The 13,981-nt window shown below is 38.6% G+C and overlaps 1 protein-coding gene across 9 annotated transcripts in view; it reads right to left on the bottom strand.

Annotated features, from left to right (window-relative positions):
- Positions 1-4,753: 4,753 nt before the first annotated feature.
- The window catches only part of LOC144595198 (lysosomal proton-coupled steroid conjugate and bile acid symporter SLC46A3), a 28,230-nt gene continuing 19,002 nt past the window's right edge, over positions 4,754-13,981 (bottom strand). For all 9 annotated transcript variants that reach the window (XM_078402376.1, XM_078402380.1, XM_078402378.1 and 6 more), the window contains 3 exons: positions 11,385-11,468; positions 8,807-8,963; positions 4,754-7,336 (listed from right to left, as the gene is read on the bottom strand). In XM_078402376.1, coding sequence (XP_078258502.1) covers positions 7,267-7,336; positions 8,807-8,963; positions 11,385-11,468 — 311 coding nt within the window. In that variant the 3' untranslated portion in view covers positions 4,754-7,266. The remainder of the gene's footprint in view (positions 7,337-8,806; positions 8,964-11,384; positions 11,469-13,981) is intronic.

The raw sequence follows: 13,981 nt of genomic DNA, 5'->3' as shown, positions 1-13,981 counted from the left end.
TGGTACAAATCGAAGGTATTTATTCACAAAATGCTGGAGTAACTCAGCAGGCCAGGCAGCATCTCAGGAGAGAAGGAATGGGCGAGATTGATCATCTTTACTTTTTTACATATCTCATTCATTTGATCTATATCTCTCTATATCACTGTCTATATCTCTCGTTTCCCTGACTGCCTCCACTGCATGGGGTTATGGAGTCAGAATCGTGCAGCCGGAAACAGGCCCTTTGGTCCAATTTGTCCATATTGACCAATGTGCCCATCTAATCAAGTCCCATTTGCTAGCTTTTGACCCACAAACCTCTGAAACGATTCTATCCACGTCCCTATCTAAATGGCTTTCAAATGTTATTGTACCTGCCTCAACCACTTTCTCTGGCAGCTCAGTCCCTATTTCTTACCTCCGTACCATTTAGGAGTTATAGAGAATGGAATGGGCCCTTCGGGCCAACCATGATGCCCCATCTAAGTTAGTCTCCAATTTGCCTGCCCTTGGCCCATATCCATCTATGGACCATCTTTTGCCTGCATTCTTTGTGATGGACTTGGCAAAGATAACAACATTTTATGTTTTGTTTCAAACGCATTAATTACGACTGCTACTGACATCGGTGCAGAGCATTGGAATCCAATTATGAATTACTGTCTCAACCATTTTGGAGAGCACCTCCATCAACAGCATATGAACAGGTTGCATCATGGCATGGTTCAGTAACTCAAACACCTGAGAATGAAGGAGATTATAAAGAATGGTAGACACTGCCCAGTTCCTCACATGTACTGGCCTCCCCACCACTGAAGGGAATACCACCTCAAGAAGGCAGATAATATCAGATGACCTCTGAATACATTCTCATCTCGCTGCTACTATGGGGAGAAGGTACAGAAGCCTGAGAACCTATCTCCAGGTACAAATTATCTCCAGGTTCAAGAACAACTACTTCCCATCAACCATCAAGCTCTTGAACCACTGCACAACCCTACCTCAGCACTGAACTACTATGGATATTGCACTATGTTCGGCTTGCACTATCTAGCCCTAACTCACTTTTCCTCATTGACAAAATAGTTTTTATAACACTATTTTCCATAACACAATGCATTTCTCAGGAACACAACTTTTAGCAGAACAGCCTATAGTTTGTATTCTGCACTGACACCTTGTGGTTAGGATCTGTGTAGCAATTATGGTTATTGACAATTTGTTGTTGAAAGAAAAATCAATCCATAAAATAAAATAAAATTGAAACCATGCAAAGAGAGTAACTGGTTTATAATTGGAAGTATTTGGCTTTAGTTAGTAGTTTGTTTTAGATGAATAATTCAATCAATCAGGGAACCTTAACCCGAACACTGGGACCATTTACAATGCCTCATTTTGCAAGGAGAAAAATATTGTAATTATACTTACAAATTGGAAACCTTTGGAATTTCATAAGCTGCCCCGCCAGAATTATTTGTTTCAAAGAGCACCACTTACCCGTCTAAATTCCAGATAGTACAAGACCATTTGGATCACCCCTCTTGTCCCATGAATTAATCCACTGAATCTTCACTCCAGTTACTTCAGGGCTTGTATCTAAATTTGATCTTGTAGCATTATTTCTGCATTAGCTATCTGTAAATAAACATTTCCCAGAGCAATGATTTTTTCCTGGTTGTTTGCATAACTTTGTGTGACTGAACGGGGTTTGGCTGCAGTGGATGGGGTGAGCAAAAGTTTGCTGCCCTTCTCTTTTTTGATTGCCACATTGCAGACTTGGAAAGAGCTGCTCGAATAATTACTTCCTCAATCACCCTATCAAGCCCATGCTTGCAAAAGACAATGACATGCTTACTAAAAAGTATCCATTTCCATTTGTGTACAAGTCTACAAGAATGGGGCATGTACCAAATGGAATTATGAAATGACAGAGCATTGAAGAAGGTCACATGGCCATCATACCTCTACCAATTTTTTGAAGAAGCTATCCAGCTAGTCCCATTCCTCTTTATCCCAACAATCCTCAATACTTTCCCTTCTGATTTTGACTTCATTTTTGAAAATCACTGAGCAGTTTCCTTTCATACCCTTTCGAGCAGAGTATTCCAGACCACGTTAGTTCCTCTCACCCTCTCTGCTCACCTTAATTATTTATGCTTTGGTTAATGATCTTGCGGCCCCTGGGAAAATATATTCCTTTCTCCACTCAAATTCTCTTCAGTCTCATGTGGTCTTTATTGTGGTAAATCCTTTCTGTATACTTTCTAAATTCTTTAAAAATGTGATGACAGAATGGAACAAAATAATCCATTGTTGACCAAATCAATACTTCATAGGATGCAGTGTACCTTTGTTGACCTTAAACTCTATATCTCTATTAATAAAGTGATAAACCCCATTTGTCCCTTTACAAAATGTGCAGTGAGAACATGGACGTTGCTGACATAAAGTTGGCAACGAATAAGTTAAGTGTAAAATGATTTAATCAGATTGGGAGGAGGCTCATGTGAAATATAGAAGTCAGCTGATAAAGCTGTTGATGGATATCAGACAGGTACATGGATAGGAAAGGTTTGAGGGAAATGGGCCAAACGCACGAAAATGGAATGAGCTTTGTCGAGTATCTTTTGTCGCCATGGACAAGTTGGGCCTAAGGGCCTGTTTCTCACGATATGGCTCTATGAATTATATATTGGTGTTGTACATGCCATGTATGTTCATATTCAATCTGCAATTCACGTATAATTTATTTTAAGTTGTGAGAAGTCAGCTGTTGCAGGTTAGTACATGGTTTTCAGATCCTACAACCACAAAAGCTGTTAAAAATTGTATGTACAAATGCGATCTTTATATGGCAGATGATGCCATCATGGATACTTCGTAGCTGAACCAGTCCCATCTTTATCATACACGCAATCCTCTGGTGTTCCAAGATTTATTCCTTACCCAGGGACACAAGATATCTCTACTTCTGCCCAACTAAAATTAATGAACACACTCTCGACAAATGTAGTAAATTTAATTATTGAATAAACGAGGCACACAAGGAATCAAGAACCAGAGGACATAGGTTTAAGGCGAGGGGGGAAAAATTTAATAGAAATCTGAGGGGCAATGTTTTTGTTTACAAAAAAGGTGTTAAGTATATGGAACTAGCTGCCAGGAGGAAGTTGAGGCAGGTACTATAACAACATTTGAACAGGTATATGGATAGGAAAGGTTCAGTGGGATGTGAGCTAAATGCAGGCAGGTGGGATTAGTGTAAACAGGTCATTTTGGATGGCGTGGGCAAATTGAGCTGAAGGGCCTGTTTCCACGCTATATGACTGATTCCATGACTAGGAACTGCAGATGCTGGAATCACACAAAGTTTTGGAGTAACTCAGTGGGTCAAGCAGCATCTGTGGAGGGAATGAAGGGTCCCAACCCAAAACATCATCTCCCCCTTCCTTCCACAGATGCTGGCTGAGTTACTCCAGCTATTTGTGTTTTACTATTGAATTAACAAGCTTTGTTCAATTTTAAGAAACTTCCTCATACACCCATCATGGGAGAAACAAAATTATGGCTGCAGCGAACAGCAAGATTTTACTCAGCTTTTTCAAAAATGTATGAGCAGTTTTCTGGTTTTAAAATATCTGCACTTGTGATTTTTGCAAGAATGATTATTTTAAGATTAATATTAAAAAACTGCAATAACTAACAGCTACCTAATCAAATCCCACAACCGTTAACAGCATTTCAGTGCATATCTAACCCATGTACAGACTATTCATGCAGACCCGTTGTACTGGTTACTATAGGCTACAGCAAGTCTTTGTTTTTAGAGCAAGTAGTTAAGCTCACAAGGAATTAATGTGTTTAGGATGAAGTTGGATTTGACAAGTGACAAGTAGGATTTAATCTAGTCCAGAGCTCCCAGAAAGTGACAACACAAATAGAGTGCTAAAAAAGGCATATGGTATGCTTGCATTCATTGGTTAGGGCATTGGGAAAAAATATGTCAAGAAGTCATGATGCAGCTTTATACCACTTTGTTTACACCAAATTTTGAGTATTGTGTATATTTCTGGTCACCCCATTACAGGAAGGATGTAGAGGCTATGGAGAGAGTGCAGAAGTGGATTACTAGAATGCTGCTTGGATTAGAGGGAATTTAGAGGAGAGGTTGGATAGACTTGGATTTTCTCTGGAACACCAAAGGTTGAGGGAAGACCTGATAGAAGTATAAATTAGGGAATTAGAGAGGCATAGAGTAGACAGAACCTCTTCTCCCCCAGGGATGAAATATCAAAGACTAGAGAGCATAACTTTAAGGTGAGGGGGCAAAGTTTAACAGAGATGTACGGGACAAGTTTTTTCTACACGGTGGAAGGTGCCTGCGGCGCACTGCTGGGTATGGTGGCGGAGACAGAAATGAGAGTTGCATTTAAGAGACTTTTAGATAGGCATGTGGATATTGCAAGGAATGGACAAAGATGGATCATGTGCAGGCAATCTTGGCATCATGTTTGGCACAGACATTGCGGGTTGAGGTGCCTGTTCTTGTGCTGTACTTTTCTATGTTATTTCCAGTTGTGAGTTGATAAAAGAGAAGGGAGTAAGTAAATGGCAATTATGTCAAACTGATCAGTGAAAATAATGCAGTAGAATTGAACATCCAAAACGTGACAAACAAATTCACATGATAAAGAATGTCACACAAAAACATTTATATTAAATAATACATTCAATTCAGGACACAATTTAAGATATATTTGAAGGTTTATTTGTAGAATTTGTTGAAACAAGTAATACCTATCAGTTCAAATCTTCAAATCTGTACCGTGCCATCATATTAATCGCCTTGTCTCATTCTAATCCTATAGATACATTTTCTATACCATGCTTGCATTCATTCTTTCCAGACAAGAAAGATTTTTTATTAGGTGTCGCTCTCTGAGCGGCTGACTTAATGCAGGTTACAATAAAGATAAAGTCACACTCAAAATGCTTCATCTGAGGTTTTTCTAAAAAACATGACCACGATAAAAGAATTTTAAATGCAAAGGGATTTAATATGCTGCGAGAATAATTTCCTGCACCCAAATTGGTAACTATAAAAGATGAGTTGAGAAAGCCCTAGAAACATTGCATGATTCATGTGTTGAATATGACCATCATTACCACAAATAAACTCCATAAACTAGAACTTCAATTTCAGCCACGGTGACAACCGGTCTGGTTTCTGCATCAGTATGAGCCTCTATTATTTTGCTAACCTGCCAACAATTAGCACAACTTTATACCCCCCAAGCTAAAAAGACGAAACTAGGAAATTAATTCAGGACATAGAGACCCAAAACCATCATATTCTGAAATAATATATTGATATTTAAGCCTTGCTTTTGGAATTGGGTTATTGGAGGAACATAAATTTTCCATGGTTGGCTTTTAAAATTGCACTATTTACATCATAAATGAAAGGAGATTGCTTTTAAGAAGTCACTTTTCATTTGTTGCCAAGGTGCACTGTACTGCAAGTTTAAAATGTATATGGTTAGTATAGTTTATTTCTATAATTATTCCTGATTTTGTTGCTTTAGTATTTACTTATGAAATAGTGATGGAGAAGAAATTTAAATTTAGGAAAACTTTGCAGTACTGTTGATTAACATTTCAATTTGTGAACCATTTGGAAAATTAACAAAACAAGCCATTTTACACAAGTTCATTGATCAAAATCTCCATCAAGCAATTTTTGCAAAATTAATATTTTGTTTTTTTTAAAGAACTTATTAGCACTGCATTTTTACTTGGAAGACTTCTTCATCTACTAAATTAGAAATAATCAATCCTGTTGAATTTTGTTATTATTAGAACAGCAGCAACGATATATAAGCACAGAATTGTCCAAAGTAAAACTCTTAACATATTTAAAAGAAATACATTTTACATTTACCCAGGTAAAATATCTTAACTAGTGATATATGGACAGCCAGATAAGGAGAAAACCATTTGACATCACAAGCAGTTGTGATACTTTGTAACTTCATTACAATATTGTTGAGGTCAGTGAAATACTCTGAAAATATCATATTTAACAACATATTGAAAATGTTTGCCCATACATAGTGCTTTATCCCATTTTTCAGTAACACCTCAATCAATGTTTTTGTAATACTAGTTGAAGGAAAGACTGTCCAGAAACTAGAAAAAACACAGAAGTCACTCCAAAATGCTGTAGGGTCTTGGATATTCAGCTGACCAAACGGACATACTCAATAATTAATCCTAGACTGCAACATCAACCTAGTTTATATTCTGGACTCTTGAAAATGGAATTGAACCGCATAACTGTGGAGTTAGGGTTGGTTATGTTTGAGGTTCTTCCAGATTACTCACTGGCTTGCCCAAGATTGTTTCTATGGTCTTTTGTGCCCTGAATTTATTTTAGATTATTGGTCCATTGTGGCCCATCTTTAATGCAACACCATTTAATAACCTCTTTTCCAAATCCCTTTCTACTGAGTTTAAATTTAATCAATTGAAATTGATCCAATTCCTACACCCTTTAAGGCTAGACTGTTGCAGGTTCCCACCATAACATGTGGGAAAAGAAGCTTTCCAATTTTACAACTGACTTAGCTCTGTTTAGAGTTAGGACCACGCCGACCGTCGATCACTGTTCACATGTTCTATGTTATTTCACTTTTGCATCCACTCCCTAAACATTAGGGGCAATTTACAGAGGCTGATTAACCCACAAACCTGCACGTCAATGGGATGTGGGAGGAAACCGAAGCACTCAGAAGAAACCCAGGCTGTCACAGGGAGAATGTGCAAACTCCATGCAGTTTACTGCTTCCCAGGTACATGCTAGTTCAGGATTAAATTACCCCTCAAACATCTCACTTCAAGAAAATTGTTTAGGACTACAAAAGATAAAATTCCAAAATTTCACACTGAACGGTCCATTTGACAATTACATTTCATAATAAAGAACTTAATGCAAACAGTTCTATCCATGTTTCTACGAATAAGTAGCTTTTCAGGCATCTGCAGTATTTCGCTTCCAATCCAACATATTATACTTTATTCACAGTGTTCGAGGAACTTTATGCATTTTGTCAAGTTGATTTTTTAATCTTTTGCGTACCTTCCATTACCAAGGATTGTTCCAAGTAAATACAATATTTAAAAAAAATAAGGAACATACAGATATCTTGGATTATAACAAGGCTCTAGAAGTGGCAGAACATTACAAGATTACTATTGCAATCTAAGTGACAGATTGCATGAGAACTAACTATTATCATCTTCTTCTATCAGTCCAGTGTATGCTTCCTGTCGAGATTTCCACCACAACAAGACACTGAAGAGAAGGAACATACAGAACAATTAAATGATTTCACTCTCACACAAACTCATTAATGAGAAATGTGGTAGAAATGTGTCCATGTAAAATACAGCTGTAGCTACGTATTGTATTCTGTTTCTAAAATTCACTTTAATTGATTTTAATGAAACAGACTTTCAGAAGCAATTCAAAATGGACAGCCAATAAATACTTCTTCATACATTTAGCACGTAAGATCAAGGATAAATTTCTATCTTGCTTTGATGTTTTATTGAAAATCAAAATATTTGAGACAAATAAGTTTTACTCATAATTTACTTTACTTTTACAGTTTTGGAAAACTAAAGGTTTGTAAATTGTTCTAAGAACAGGCTTTAAAATATTTATCTGCAAGGTAGTTATGCCTGTTGGGCTTTGCGCAATATATGCACCCTCCCTTTCTTTCTATTGGTATCTGATGTAACTATTAGACAACACCCATATTTGAACAGAGATGTGTACTTGCATCTGGGTTGGCAGAGTATATCTTTTTGATACCTCTTACATGTTTACAAATTGCATAAGTGGTGGCTACATGACAGCACCGGTCATAAGGTTTTTCACTTTAGTCAATAATGAAAGGGAGTCATTTCAGGAGACATGCACACCGGCTAAAATTAACCAGTAAAATGGATTGACATTTTAGTTTGGGACCCTTTCTGGAGTCAGGGGGAAGCTGGCAAGAGTTGGGGTCATGATAAAGCCTGGCAAGTGGTCGTTTGATACAGTTGATAGGGATCTAATTGGCAAATGGGTGGAATATGTGACAAAGGTTAGAGGTGAAAAAGAGACAAAAGAGTGTTGGATAAAGAAAGAAGAAGGGGAGTGCAATGTAAAGCCTGAGGGAAGGATATAGGTAAAAAGGGGCAGGGTAGGGGTAAGAAGAGGGATGAGAGACTGAAAATCTGAAATAAAAACAGAAAATGCAGCATGTACTCAGCAGGTCAGGCAGCACTTTTCATGAGTCAATTATGTGAAAAAATAACGAATTCTCTCTCCATAAATGCAGCCTGACCTGCTGAATATCTCCAAGATTGCCTGTCTTTATTACCTATCACCATTCTCTGGGTCAGTGAAGTTCAGTGTTTTCAGTTCTTGGTTTTCACTGAGTCACTGTCCATGGAGTTCACTGTTGGCAGTTTATTACCCTTAGTCATTCTCTGGGTCCGTGGAGTTCACTATTCTCAGTTCTTAAGTTTCCATTGCCTCTAGCACATGTATATTCTTGCACCACCTTACACTTCTCAATAGCCATATAATTCCCATCATAAACACAGTGGTAGGAGTTTATGGAAACACAAGGAACTGCAGATGCTGGAATTTTGAGAAAAAACACAATGTGCTGGAAGAACTCAGCAAATCAGGCAGCATCTGTGGAGGGAGTGGCTAGGAGACGTTTCGTGCTGTACTTAAAATGATAGAATCTTACATCACACACTGACTTACCACAAAGTGCCAACTGGAATGATGCATGAGCAAGCTGCCAGCAAAAAGCCAAACCCTGCAAATTGTTCAACAGTGGCAGCATAAACATTATTGAAAATTATGGTGGAAATGGTACCACTAAAATTTTCCAGGCAAGCAACAAGGGCAAAGAGAGCACCTGCAAAAAAAAAAAAGAAAATTCAGATAAATTCATTGCCACAGCTCCAGTCTCCTGAACTATCAAACATATTTGACATTAAAATAATTTTCTCTGACACAAGGTTGGAATAGCGAGGTGCTAGAGTATAAACATGGTCATAAAGCAGTAAGACCAAACGGCCTGTTTCTATGCCGTGAATTTAATTTTTTTTTAACTACAAATTGTAACTTTATTGGACTGGTTAGGCCACATTTGGAATATTTTGTGCAATTTACCAGTATACTGCTTGGATTAGAGGATATTTGCTACAACAGAGGTTGGACAAAGTTAGATTGTTTTCTCTACAGCATTGGAATCTGAGGCGAGACTTAATAATGGTATATAAAGTTATGAGAGGCATAAATTAGAAAGACAGTCAGAACCTTTATTCCCCACAGTGGACATGTCAAAGACGAGAGGGCATAGCTTTAAAGTGAGAACAGCAAAGTTTAATGAAGATGTGCGAACGTGGGTTTTTTTTAAACAGAGAGTGATCGGTGCCTGGAAGACACTGCTAGGGGTGGTAGTGGAGGCAAATACAATTGTAACATTTGAAAGGCTTTTGGATAGGCACAAGGATATGCAAGGTATAGAGTTATACAGATCACGGGTCAGGCAGCATAAACCAGCAACTGCAGTTTTTTTTTAGAGATACAGCGCGTAAAAGCAGCCCACCGGATCCGCACCGACCAGAGATCCCCACACATTAACACTATCCTACACACACGAGGGCCAATTTTTACATTTATCAAGCCAATTTACCTACATACCTGTATGTCTTTGGAGTGTGGGAGGAAATTGAAGATCTCGGAGAAAACCCACTCAGGTCATGAGGAGAATATACAAAGTCTATACAGACAGCACCCGTAGTCGGTATCAAACATGGGTCTCCGGCGCTGTAAGCTCTGTAAGGCACAACTCTACCGCTGCGCCTCCATGCTGTGCCAGAAGTTCCTTTCTATTATACATATATACTTTTGATATAGAATATTTTCTTATAATTTACAGAAACGTGTATTGATGGGATGGTTGTACTTATTTGGAGAAAATGACCTGCAGATGCTGGAATCAGGAGCAAAACACAAAGTGCTGGAGGAATTCAGCGGCTCAGGCAGCATCTGTAGAGGGAATGGACAGGTGATGTTCCGGGTCAGGACCCTTCTTCAGACTGATCGGTCTAAAGGAGGATCCGGACCTGAAATTTTGCCTGTCCATTTCCTCCACAGATGCTACCTGACCTGCTGAATTCCTCCAGCACTTTGTGTTTTGTACATGTATGAATTAGACAATGAAGACACATTATACAGATACTGAGGGACCACAATTTTCTTCCGATAGATATTGCTTGATTGGATCAAGCTGCTTTCATCTATCACCAATCTGCCCAGCCCTTTGCAAAAGTGGAACAATAATGGCATTCTAGTGTGGACTCAATTGCTGCTCTTGTAGAAAGGTGATTCCCTTCCAAATTTAGTTGTTTGCTCTATTTTCCATCGTACATCTGATCCGTACACTTGGCTCACATTATTTTGGCATAGTGTCCACACATTTCCTGTACAGCTAGTACTTTACTACACATTTGTTCAAGCAGCTCGAGCTTAACCAGGATGTTGGAGACAGGGCCAGAGAACACGCCAGTGAATGGGTGACTGGACCTGGAGAGATGCTAATTATGTTCAGGACCGTTGGCCCTTGACATATTACTGTCCAATGTGGCTTGTTCATAAGAGAGCAATTATAAGCACGGGAACAATTCAATCAAACCAATACTTCTGCCAATGGACTCTATATTTCTTCCCTGGCTTTGTAACAGCAGTCTTTGAAAAATTGTGCCATCCTGCAACAAGTTCAGGAAGATTAAGTTCTGCTGTGGACAAGCCCTCCTCATCCTTCAAGCTGCCTCTACTCTCTTAGGTATTCCATGTAGCCCTTCCTCCAACCATAAAGCAGGTATATCTATCACTACAGTACTCATTTTGATAAGGTCTCCTTGCTAATCACTTCCGTCTACCCGGGTGGCACCCTAATCGAGGAACTTTCTAATAACGTTAACAAAGTGAACCTGTACAGCATACAGCAAAGCAGGATATAATAGCTGAAAATGAATCTGGTGGTCATTTGTGTGTCCATGCACACACAACTGTAATAGCTGCTGCACAGGTACAAGAAGCAATTGAAAAAGGTTGTTTTTTTACTATTATTAAGAGGGCTGAAGGAAATTACCATCAACAATCAATGTTTTCCTATGCTAGTGTAAATGTGGAAGAGATGCAAAATGGGAAGAAATATGTTCCAGTGGATTTTCCAGCTTCCTGAATAGAAAAAGTCACATAAATCTGGGAATTTAAAAAAATTAACAAGCATACCCGAAGCAAAAATTATATATTAACGTTAACTTACCTTGATCACTTGGCAAAACTGACTTGGACAACATAGATCGTAGGACAGGGAATGGCATGAAGGCAAAGAGAGAAACCAGCCTCACTATATAACAAAAAAGATCAATAAAAAAAAGAGAACATTTTACATTTGCCTTACATTTACATATTACATTTATTATGCAGTTTTAAGCCTTCTGTTACCGATACAGCTGTTTTGTTATATAATTAAAGTGGATTGCGCGCATTTTTATGTGCATTTAATATGTTCAATTCAATTCAATACTTTATTACACTCAGGGTTCAGATGAAAGATAAGACATTACATAGAATAAATTACTTACAAAAGCATAATAAATATGTTTAACTCAGAAGATATTTAGTTTATTATTGTCATGTGTACTGAGGTAGAGTGCAAACCTTTTTTGTTGCAAGGTATCCAGTCAGCGAAAACAATACACATGATTACAATCAAGCTGTCCACGGTCTACAGATACAGGACATAGGGTATAATTTGTAATGCAAGATAAAGTAAGTAAAGCCCCATTAAAGATAGTTCGAAGGTCTCCAGTGGGGTAAATGGGAGAACAGGACCACTCTCTAGTTGGTCAGAGGATAGTTCAGTTGTCCGATAACATCTGGGTAGAATCTGTCCCTGAATGTGGAGGTATGCTTCTGTACCTCTTGCTGCCGAGAAAAGGCAGAAGAGGAGTTTCCGGGGTGAAACACATCCTTGATTATGCTGGTAGCCTTGCTGAGGCAGCATGAAGCATAGGTGGAGTCAATGGAAGGGAGGCTGGACTGGGCTGCATCCACAATTCTCTGCAATTTCTTGCAGTTTTGGATGGAGCTGTTACCAAACCGTGATGCGATGCATCCCGATAAAATGAAAGAAGACCTCAATTTAAAATCTCTTTTAAAAGACAGTACCTCCAAAAATGTAGAACTGTTTTGGTATTCCTATTGGAGTGAAATGATGCAATTATGTACAGGTGATGTCTTGGAGGCAATGAAGAATTTTCCAACTGAGTTAAATGTGCAATCAAATGAGCAAACCAAATCAATACTGTAGACAGCAATAGGGTAACTAGTTTTGCAATTAAATATTTATTGAAATATCACCTACATTAATTCACAGTAGTGCTTATCTTAGACACACAAGAAACTGCAGATGCTGGAATCTTGAGCAAAAACACAACTGCTGAAATAACTCATGGTGAGGTTAAATTACAGATCATGTTTACATTACAGTTTTATAAAGTATCATCTTCAGTATCTTTGTGCAGAAGTGTCCACGTCGCAGGGCTGGAAACTGGAAGTGTCCTGAGCTAATTCTGCTACCACCATCATCTATTGTACAAGTGACGGCTCCCACTGATTGTCACGGGAAGCTTGTGCCCTTTTTAGGATGGACGATGTCAGTGATGTAACATTTGAAACATGGATGATGGACACGAAAGAAGAAGTATCTGTCCAATACTGGCACAAATACGGATTTGGAAATATGGAGTGGGCGGGTGGAGGTGTATGGGCCGCAGAGCCCCAGTGGGCAGGCTCAGGTTGGAGCCCTGGTGGTCGGGCCGCACCGCCGTGAACAAAGAGGGGCCTTGCTTGAGAGGGGGGGGGTAAAAAAGGCGAGAACGAAGAAGGACCAACATGACTCTAATGAGTACTTTAGTAACTTTGTCAGCGCCGGAAACGTGGCGACTCTTTTGTGTGCTTTTGTGTATTGTATGCAAAAAAAAAAGAATTTCACTGTGCCTAAGAAACATGTGACAACAAAGTATCATTGAACACACTTGCTTCATTTTTTTTCTCCCCAAGCTGTAAGTAACGATAAACAATTAAATCAGGAAATACATGAATTACGGCTGCAAATGAGCAAAACCTGCTTTAAATCCACAGATTTTAATTTGTTCAATGCAAATTATTTGCAGAGATATTTTCTTGGTGAAGAATTAACCCCTGGACATCTACAGCAATTTACAGCACATTAATAAAGAAGGGCGAGAACATAAAGTTTCTTAATTTGGAGTCAAGGAACAGGGGTTGCTGGTTTACAAAAAAAGACACAAAGTGCTGGAGTATCTCAGCGGGTCAGACAGCATCTCTGGAGAACATAGATGGATAGGTGATGTTTCAGGTTGGGACCTTCTTGAGATTGAAGGGTCTGACTTCAGTCTGAAGAAGAGTCGCTACCCAAAACATCCACTATTCATGTTCTCTAGAGCGGCTGCCTGACCCGCTGAGTTACTTCAGCACTTTGTGTCATCTGTTGAAGCTTCTTATTTTGATAAAATGTCCAGTGGCTTTGCATTAGCAATATTTGTAGTGACTTCATGAAAGAGTGGATGACTCATCAAAATTGCCACTGAGTAACTTGTAAAGAGAACAAAAATATATAGGGTTTTGCAGAAAGACATCAGTTAGGAGAATGAATGAAGGTGATAACAGCACTGCTGAGAAATGCAATCTTGACATTTTTCCAAAGGAACAACAATGAAAGGAGTTGTAAGAAAGTAGAAGGAGGGAATCGATGGGTGTAAATGGGTGCGGTCATAAACCTTTGATAGACATACTGATTTGTTATTGTCTATTTTTTTTTCAAATAACAATTTA

The sequence above is a fragment of the Rhinoraja longicauda genome, chromosome 7 (genome assembly GCF_053455715.1).
Source record: "Rhinoraja longicauda isolate Sanriku21f chromosome 7, sRhiLon1.1, whole genome shotgun sequence".
Taxonomy (NCBI): Eukaryota; Metazoa; Chordata; class Chondrichthyes; order Rajiformes; family Arhynchobatidae; genus Rhinoraja; species Rhinoraja longicauda.
The sequence above is the reverse complement of the archived record's forward strand: the minus strand, read 5'-3'. Positions and strand labels throughout refer to the sequence as shown.